General features: G+C 25.8%; 1 protein-coding gene across 2 annotated transcripts; it reads left to right on the top strand.

Annotated features, from left to right (window-relative positions):
• Positions 1 to 44: 44 nt before the first annotated feature.
• On the top strand, positions 45 to 8499 carry LOC100571334 (tetratricopeptide repeat protein 25-like). Of its 2 annotated transcripts, XR_511189.2 has the most exons (8): positions 45 to 959; positions 1448 to 1722; positions 1817 to 2131; positions 2199 to 2614; positions 3789 to 4101; positions 6367 to 6583; positions 7126 to 7287; positions 8390 to 8499. XR_511189.2 is itself a non-coding variant. In XM_003248018.3 (6 exons), the coding sequence occupies exons 1-6, from the start codon at positions 854 to 856 to the stop codon at positions 6517 to 6519; spliced, it is 1578 nt and encodes a 525-aa protein (XP_003248066.1). In that variant the 5' UTR covers positions 45 to 853; the 3' UTR covers positions 6520 to 6656. The 2 variants fall into 2 exon arrangements, 1 of the variants encoding a protein (XP_003248066.1); XM_003248018.3 differs by lacking the exons at positions 7126 to 7287; positions 8390 to 8499 and having other exon boundaries at positions 6367 to 6656.
• The last annotated feature ends 2002 nt before the right edge of the window (positions 8500 to 10501 follow it).

Below are 10501 nucleotides of genomic sequence, written 5' to 3'. Positions count from 1 at the left end.
CCGATTGAATACAAATCTTCTAAAATTTGGGACACATGCGTACTATAAAAAAGCGACTCATAGAAAAACATCAAAATAATATAAAACACTAACAATGTTTGCCTAAATAAATGGTAATCGCTCGAAAATGAGTCTGTGGCCCAACCGTATATTGGAACCACTGGTGGATACTATAATGTTAAAATATCTTTGAAACTCTTCACAAAAGGTTTTTCGATTGTGCACATTCTTTAAGGGTTTCACTCAATTGAAGAATCGCCTGGGCGTAATAAAATCGTTCCACTTTTTAAATGTAGTAGTGGTGACCGAAAAAAAAATTAGACGGTGTTAATTATTATTAATTATAATTAAAAAAATTAAAACCATAGACGGTGCAACAGGCCTTAATGTTTCAATTTCGATAGTTGAAAATATTTTTATAATATAAATTAGTCGATACCTGATCAAATTAACAATAATTATTATCAGAATGTTTTAGGCAGACTATTTGGAGGGGTTAAGCCCGTTAGCCCTCCCCTCTTTGATAATTATTAATATTCTTTCACAAACTACAAAATCCATAATAAATTACCGATTTTCACTACCATGTTATATAATTGTATACCCAGCACCTACCTTAGCTATATCGTCTTAATAAAATATGTATTGTAGATTTAAAAACATTTCTGTCAAACTGAAATAGTATTGTTATGTGATCTAATACACAATAAATAATTGTTGCCATGTTATTTAATGGACAAATAACAATAAATAAAAATATTTTTGTTTTCTCGTAAAAATTTACAAAATTTACAATTTTAAAAACGTTTGAAGTAAAATATTTTGCACTTACTACTGTTTCATTTTCATCAAAATGTTCCGAACTGATGTTGATGAAGGCCCCAAGTTATGGTTTAATGAGATATTGGTTACAAAAACTATAGCTGAAAGAGAATTTCAAAAGCATAATTATGAAATAGGTAAAGTGTTGCAAAATCATTAATACAAATTAAAAATTAGTGTATGGAGCAGCTGTACAATATACATTACATATATTCGATTTATTTTAATAGCCTTGTTGGGGTAAAATTGTATAATTATACCCCAGGAATACATAGTTACTTCAGGTGTAGGGTAAATTCGTATTTTTTTAAAAAATAGTAAAACAAAATTACACACATTTTTATAAAGAAAACCTAAAAAAGTTTCAAATAAAAGTTATAGACCGTAAGTTTTTCTACGTATATCAGTTTAATAAGTTGCGTTTTGTTAAAAATTACATGATTTATAAACCATGGAAGCTTAACCATACGGTACTGCCCCGCCTTCCCCTATGTATGTATTTATTATGTATGGTTATGACTTATAGTGCGTATATCTGTTGTTACTTACCTATTAGTTATTTCTCATTGGTTAATATAATTGTATAATATATTTTTAAAAACCTTCAAAAATCATTATATTTTAGCTGCCCAATACTGCGAGAAAGTATTGGCGGTGTCCGAGTATGATTTAAGCACTAGAATCCTTCTAAGCAAATGTCAACAGAACTTGTTTCAACCGAAATTGGCCTACGAAAATCATGTGTTAGCAGAAGGTCAATTTCCTAATGAATTATCAGTCTTAGAGAACAGAGCAAGCATAATGCTAGACAATGAAGAATTTGAAGAAAGTCTAATCACATATTTGAACGGAGTAAAAAGAAGGATTCAGCCATCAGATTTTGTATTGGGAGTTTTAAAGGTATTTTCCGCGATACAAATATCTAAAAAATTGTACGATTAGATTATATTTTTTAACTAATACTATAATATGATATAAACAACAATAATTTTAGGTGTCAGAAATAATTAACGGCTCGACAAATTTAAGAAAAGAAAAATATAGAAAACCTTGTTTGGGAAATGCAGTTATTAAGTTGGCAAAACTGGGGGGTTTGGATAACGTAGCAGCCTTGCACTCGATACTTTCTAAGACAAAACTTACATGCAAAAAAAAAAATCAATCATTTTATCTTGGTCGTTTAGCACAAGACAGAATATACTTTGATAAAGTGCTAAAATCCGGTGGTCCTAAGCGACCATTTTACGTGGCAGAAAAGAAAATTTTAGGTAACATGAAACGAGTAGTCGACACACTAGATGTAGCGTATGTACGTATATTTTATCTTTAACATAATTTTTTTTTGTATGTCAATATTTTTTTATTTTTCATTTAAGGAACAATTTTATAAAAGAAAACCGATTTTTGTCTATAAATGTGATGAGCCTAAACTGAAAGGCGATAGACTTTTAACTCAAATAAATAATTCAAAACTTATTAAAGACATGGGACATCTTACGATTTGTAAATACTTAAATATTATCATTCAACTGATAATAAACAACGAAATCAAAGAAGCCAAATTAAAAACAGAGCTTATGATAGAGTTTATGGAGAAAAAATCTTATAAATTTAACAGAATTTTAAATGCGATTTACCAGAGCTTTGGAATGGCGCAATATATATTATTTCAAAACATAAATCGGTGGAGCATAAAAGATAATCATCAAAGAATGCTAATTTTTTTAGGAGCTGCTAAAAATAACATACCACTCCAGGAATCTTTATTTGGACCATTAGAAATAAATCCAAAGTACGATCGAACTTGAGATCATGAGTTGATTTTTAATGAATGATTATAATAGTACATACAAATTGGTATTTTTCAGCAATAAATTGCACTGATATAGTTGCATATTTCATTATGAAAAAACCAATTAATTACAAAAAACCTACTAATTAGTGACATATACCTAATATAAAATTTTTTTTTTCACATATTATATTTTTAAATCTTAAATTGTTGTTATACCTCATAGCCCATAGGTATTTATAACTTTTAGAAATTAAAAATTTGGTGAGGATTTTATATAAGACCTTAATATTACCTAATATAATATTATAATCTTCAAAATATTGATGAAGTATATCATGATTTACTTTTAAAAAAATATTTTGAATTAATATTTGTCATACTAACTAAAACAAGTTAATATCCCTTATAATCACGTGTATTTTATTATTCATGAATAGGGCAAAGACTTTTATGCACTAAAAAGTCATAAAATATGCAGTTAAAAATACCTATGCACTTCTGCATCAAAACATTTAAAATATGTAGTTAAATATGCCCCCCTCCCAAAAAAAAAGTTTATTTACACTAAAAAATTATACTTTTCTTTAAATATTTAATATAATACGGTCAATGCAGATCTCATTCTTCGTTCAAAATTATTATATGTGAAGACTATGATTCAAACACGTAAAGTAAACTATTTTGGAATAATTTTGGTTGGTTTTTGATAAATCGTCAAAATATTCACTAAAAACTTGAAACAAGCTCTTATTAACAAACGTTTTGAAATTTACTGTGTAGGTACTTAATAAGCATTCGATAAAGTTAACTACAAAAAATATACAAATGCATGAAAGTCCTTGCCCTATTCATGAGTTATAAGTATATTTGAATGACCAACTAGATAATAGGTATGTTACCAAACGTTGTAAATTATGTATGGATTATTCGAGAAATTAATGTATAATATTTGAGTCATAACTGTTCATTTTTTAATTATATGCTAGGTTTAGGTATTATGCTGTAGTTGGGTACCTATTTATTTAAATAATTCACCCCAATAACGTAATGATTATACTTAAATAATAGTTTAATTTATGGATTATAAACATCATGGATTATCATGGATGTATCAATAGTTTGTTAAATTCTCTGTGGTCATAATATATACATTATACTATTTATTTTACAGAATAACTATAAATAAATTATGCGCTCGTTTTGAAAAATCGGATTCCATTATAGAAAAAATGTACATATATTATGAAGAAGCTAAATGTTACCTACAGTCTGATGACCTTAAAAAAGCTCGAAATAAAGCTACCAAATGTTTACAATTCGCTAAAGAAATTAATAATAATACATGGACTGTGAATGCCTTGATTTTACTCGTATCGATTGAATTTCAATTAGACAATAAACCTAAGTGTTGTACCATATTATACAAGGCTCTTGCAATCGCGAAAAAGCTCCAAGTGCCGGGAGTCATAATGTTTTTAGATAAGGTTTGTAAATTTATGCACATACTAATTGTAACTAATACTAATTGTAATTTTCTTACTCTTTTGATACCACAAAAAACATTTAAATATAAAAAGCGGGTAACGCTTTGCTCCTTTAGAGCAGTGGTTCTTAACGGGGGCGGTACCACCCCCTTGGGGGCATTTCAGTCTCTCCGGGGGGTGATAGTTTTGAAAGGGGCGTTGAGTGGGCGGTGAGTGTGTTTTTCTGAAAAAATGAACAGTCTTAATTTTAACTAGTTTTCACTTTAATTAATAATGTTATAATGTACTGATGAATAAATAAATATATAGGTATGTTTACATATTATATATATATATATATTTATAAGAAGAAAATTTGATTTTGCATGAAGGGGGCGTTAGCAATTAGTTATTACGATAAAGGGGGCGCTGAACTAAAAAAGGTTAAGAACCACTGCTCTAGAGAGTCACTGTAGAGATATGTTAAATTTGAATTCAATAATTATTGTATATGAAAAATGATTCTGTTGAAGGCGGTCTGTCAGCATATAATATTATTACCAAGTAGATTTGAAGAGATATTATTGTAATTGAAATAATGAATTTTACTATTAAGTATCAGTACAAGAGTAGGTTAAATTCATTTTTATCAAAAAAACAGTAATACCTTTAAAATTTTTTAGATTTCAATACATTTTTTCAAAATTTGAATTTTAAATACTTGTAACAAAAATAGAGGATTTTTTATATTTATCAATTGCTGTTATAAGGAACCTTGTATTGAGGTTCCAAGGTTTTTTGACTTTACGAATAAAATTTTATTGACATTTATAGAATAAAAACTAAAAATGTTTAATTGTCTATATTATGTCTATAAATAACTCAAAACGAGTCAAAATATGTCGACAATTTCTTATGTAAATCTATATATATAAGAATCTAACTTGATTTTGGAGACGAAGGAAACCGGTTTGTTTGTTTATTTATTATTATTATTAATTATTTATTTATTTGTTTGGACTTGCATAGGTATTTCCATTTGAAATATATATTATTCATTCAACAGATAATTTATTATTACATTTTTTTCTACCTTATTTCTATTCTAAAATAAAAAGAATAAAATTTACCACTCCAGTGGTTGAATTCAAAATGTAGGATATATAGTTTTCAGAAATTAGCAATAACAATAACTAAAATATGTAATTATATTATATTATTTGTATAGCCAAAAAATAGTAATATGTTTTAAATTAAATTATAAAAAAATAATTTCTTCCGGAGGAAGGTCGGGCAGCTAGTAAAATGATAAAATAAAAATTCAATAAAAATATAAAGCGCTTATGGTTAATAGTTTTTGAATAACAATAAAATAAGAAAATCGTTGTAGGAGAATTTGTTAACTTATGAGTGAATATCAAATATCTAACTCAAATGCTCGTTGATTAATTAATTTGACTTTCACCTAAACTATTGTTTTTGTTAAATATATGAAAATTTAATGGGAATCTGGTGTAAAAAATGCAAATTTATTATAGGTATACATATAAATTTTTTTATGAATTTCTAACTCAAAATAATTTGCCAATTTTTGTGATTTTGATGCACAATTTAAACTTTGGACTAAAATAAAAAAAATATTGTGGATTTACGCTCAATTGTTTTTTTTTTCCAGTAACAACTTATGAAACTTATGAGGAACGTAGTATTACATTTTTAAGTTCTTTGACCGAGTACAACATTTTTATCGAAAATAATTATTATGAAAAAATGAATAATCTCGCAATTTTCTTATGACTATAAATATAGGTAGCGCAAAAAGAGTCGCAATACATCGAGAATGTTATGGTGCATGGAAATTGCTAATATAACTTTCAATGAAAATTTTTAGAGTAACTCTTCCTGACGCCATTGAATATTAGATATTGGGATCTGTTACTTTTGACCTTAAATAATAAGAAACTAAATTCACTTTCCTATCATAAAAGATGCTGTTGAAGAAAAACTAAACTGTCCCAAAAGGTAACAGATATAAAAAAAACAGTAGAACACATAAGTATCATTGTAAAACAATGTATTAATCGTTCAGCTCAGAATCTATACAATTTTTTAAATACCCTTCTTTAAAAAAAAAATAGTTGAGTTTAAGATAATAAATATAATAATTTCAACATACTATAATAACTTGAAATTAAATAACGTTAAAAAAATTATTTATTGATTTATTATAGGTACGTGTATCATCTTATCATTAAATCACATTATTTACTTAATTTTTTTTTACAGGTAGCTAAAATGATTTTTGAAACAAAAGCTGTACATACTTCAAGAATCGATAGAAAGATAACTGATGTATTGAATTTCATGCCAGATGTTTCAGCAAAAATGAATGCGATGTACAAGCTTAAACGGTTATCCACTATGCCAATAAATCTGTAACTGTACTATGGAATCAATAGAAGGTCTATTACGAAGTTAGGCCCAAATAAAACAGCATACTTAGGTACATCATTTATTTCTCTCATCATTCCACCAAAATATAAATATATAATATTGATTAGCTACATATTACCTAATATTGTGTACCTATATATTTTTTTTTATGAAAGAATATTTACAATCTATATAATATACGTACATAAATATTTTATTTTATTACATCAAAAATCAAAATTGATTTTGTCACAAACCGATTTTGCGTAAAAGTTCCCATTCTTCCTGATTTTTTTTTTGTTTTTTCCCGCGCTTTTGAAAACTACTGGGAATTTTTAACTTTTTGAGTTTTGACCACCTAATGTACCAATTATATTCACTTTCCTATCAGGAAAGATACACCCGAAGAAAATGTAAGCATTTTTACTGTCCTAAAAGGCGATGATAGGCACAAATTAAAAAAAAAATTAAAATTAATTTAAAAATTAAAAAAAACACACATCATTGTGTGTTTGACCTCCACTCAGAATCTAAAATGCATAGCAAGAATATTGATTGAATGTTGGGGACTTGAGGTCCATTAACTCTACTTTAAATGTTATTTTTTTATAGGATTTATTTATATTAGTCTGAAAAGGATATTTTAATTATGAAGGTTCGACATGAATTTGGGCTATTTATCTGACGGAAGAATCATTGGTTATAACTGGGCTAGGATGATTATAAATTTTTGCGTAAAGAGTTTTTGATCCTAACGTATCAAGGAAAATATTGGTAAGGTTTTGCATATTGATTAAAGTGAGTGAAAAATACAAACTTATGAGTTAGGTACATATATTTAATATTTTAACTGCACTACCTACATAATTAGGTACCGGTTGAGAGTTTATTACAATTTACTATATCGGATCCAGTGTTAGGAAGTTTCCGCGTAACACAAATTTCTTTTGCAGTAATGCTGTAGTAATTTAATTTTACTTTATTTAAATTAACACAATTGTAACAATGTTACTTTTTAAAAGTAATTTCTATGGAGTAACGTTTTATATCCAAGTTAATGAAATAAGTTATGAATGACAAAAGCTAGGGGCTAGGATATTTGATAAAAATCAAAAATCAATCAAATTAAACAATATTTTTAAGCATCCCAAGAATTAATACTTATAAATGTTGTTAATGTATATTATTAAGTCATTAACAATGTACCTACTACCTACTTATTATCCATTATGGACTGAGTTTGTAATTATTTTATAAAAAATGTAACATTATTTGTGACGACATAATATTTTTTAATAAAAAAAGTAAAGTTACATGATAAAAATAATGTCGGGTAATGCAAATGTAGTTTAAGTAAAAATATTTAATGCAACGAGTAACATCATTTTATTACTTTTAAAAAGTAATTCACCCAACATTGACTGATGAATATTAGCTTAAAGCTATAAGGAATAATTATTTTATCAAGTTTGTATACATATTTCATCAAATAATATTGTACACTACGTGAATACCTTATAAATAAAAATAAAATAATAAAATAATACGTAATATCAATAATCAATGTTAATAAAAATTATAATTTATAGGTATTTTATATTGCAATGATTTATCAAACCTTTCTGTGGGCTTTAGTTTTATCATGTTTTCTTTTAGGACATCATTATTAAAGTATAACTCTAGGACAAATGGAAGCAGTAGATAAAATTGAATTCAATGTTCTCATGCTACTATGCTGGGTAAAGTACTAAAGTAAATAGGTAGTGTTGAAATCATTTGATAGCGTTTAGGTCAGCATTATACTGAAACAAACTAAGCATATTATTCTCGTTTAAATCAAATCAATGACATCCACCTAATCCTATAATTGTTTCAGGATTTGCAATTCTATAAACATGGAAGCTGTCAAACTCATTTTATTTGAATATTTTTTCTTATCAAAAATATGTAAACATTTTCTGCATCATCAAATGAGTATTTAAATAAACTTTAATAAATTTGGATGAACATTAATATTAATATTAATTAATACCATTATTTCTGTCTACATCGTAAATTAATAAAGCTTTTTATGTTATAAGAATAAGTGACAAAGATCAGTGATAAAAGTAACAAAAAAAAAAAAAAATATTTATCACGTACATTAGCATAATTTAATGAAGTATAATATAGTAAAGTATATAACATCAAAATCAAATTGTCTAGTACCGAGATTTAAACATTATTTTTGATTTTGTGGTCATTATTCCCAGTTATAGATGAACTCAAATCGGAGACAAAATAAATATATTTATACAATATTATCTATAAAACATCAAACTTACAGAAAATAATTATTGCAAAGTACTAGATACCTAGGTACCTACTATAAAATATAAATAGTAATATTTTGAAATATAAAAAAAATTTAATATTAGGTATCTATAAATAACAAAAACGTACAACTAATTAAATATGTATTTATCTGTAAATGTCCGCAGTATGGTGAATGCTAACAGTCACCGGAGAATGTCAGTACACCTAATCTAAGTTTGCAAAATATATTGAGAATAAAAAATACTTTAACATTCACTAGTGAAGGCATTTACATTTTACATTTTGATTTTGATAAACGTGGACATACACGACACAGATTTGGCTAATATCTATTTATTTATACTTTAAAGTTTTAACATACATTAATAATATAGACAATATATTAAATACAATAAATTTTCTATTATTATTAAATAGATTTATTGCTATATATTCGTAAGAAAATTGTTATTTGAAAAAAAATGGTAAAAATATAGAGATTGCGTAAATATGTTATAGTTTTAGTGATTTCATTTTATTCAACAAGACAAACTTTTTTTGAGATTCAAATTCATTGACGATAATTTTATTCATTTGAAACACTGGAACAGATCAATTTAAGCAAAACTTTTATAAATTATAAATTATCTCAATCATAGTTTTTAATGTAGTTATTTATTAACCGAAAACCCATTAGATTCAAATCATCATATCAAATTAATATCAAACATGTATAAATTAAAAATATATTCAACCGTTTCAGTAAGACTAGTAAGAGAAATATACTTATTAAACTGACTGTCTGGTGGTAAATAATATGTAGCCAAATGCAAAATAAATTTATATGCATTGCTACCGGTACCTATTATCATAAAAAAAATATGCTCAATGCTGTCGACAGGGACGTGCTTCTACAATTCTGAATCATAATGTTTATCTACGACTATCATCAACCCATCATAGCCAGGTTCACTATTACAATTACCTACTTGTCTTATCGCTTCAGCCTACATGAAAATATTAAATATATTAAATATTGGTCAAAGCCTAATTTATTACAAAGATATTCCTAGATAATCAGATTTCTGCCAGTAAAAAATATTCAGCATTAAATACCTAATTGAATATTATTACATCTTAATAAATTTAGAGCGCAAGCAGCAAGCCTCGAATAATATGTTTATAAATTATAATATTATAATAAAATTACTTATTGGAATTTTGTCACAATTGATATTCATTAGGAATAATTATAATAATGATAAAAAATAATAATTATAATAATAATAATAATAATAATAATAATAATAATAATAATAATAATAATAATAATAATAATAATAATAATAGTAGTGGAATCAATAATATTTATTACACTCATTTTCATATTATATCAAATAGTCAATTATCATATAACATTAAATATTATTAAAATAAAACGAAGTAGAAATTATTATCTTAATGAACACTTCGTAAAATTATAATAGTTGTATTATATTTTAAGTACATTTTTCATAATTATATAGTCTTTTGAACATTTTGTAAAACAGTTGTTTAAAACAATCAAAACAAATTTAAAATCAGATATATTATTATCTATATATTTAAAGAATTCAATATGTTAAATATTAAAAAGTAAAAACCATCCTATTTACTACTATACAGTGTGTCTCAGAAGTCCCAAATCACCCTT

The sequence above is a fragment of the Acyrthosiphon pisum genome, chromosome X (genome assembly GCF_005508785.2).
Source record: "Acyrthosiphon pisum isolate AL4f chromosome X, pea_aphid_22Mar2018_4r6ur, whole genome shotgun sequence".
Lineage (NCBI taxonomy): Eukaryota > Metazoa > Arthropoda > Insecta > Hemiptera > Aphididae > Acyrthosiphon > Acyrthosiphon pisum.
The sequence above is the reverse complement of the archived record's forward strand: the minus strand, read 5'-3'. Positions and strand labels throughout refer to the sequence as shown.

Bases quoted from the DNA above. Each gene is read 5' to 3' on its own strand.
- LOC100571334 (XM_003248018.3), top strand. From the start codon at position 854: ATGTTCCGAACTGATGTTGATGAAGGCCCCAAGTTATGGTTTAATGAG. The intron at 1,723-1,816 runs GTATTTTCCGCG...CAATAATTTTAG, and splicing joins TTGTATTGGGAGTTTTAAAG to GTGTCAGAAATAATTAACGG. The intron at 2,615-3,788 runs GTACGATCGAAC...TTTATTTTACAG, and splicing joins CCATTAGAAATAAATCCAAA to AATAACTATAAATAAATTAT.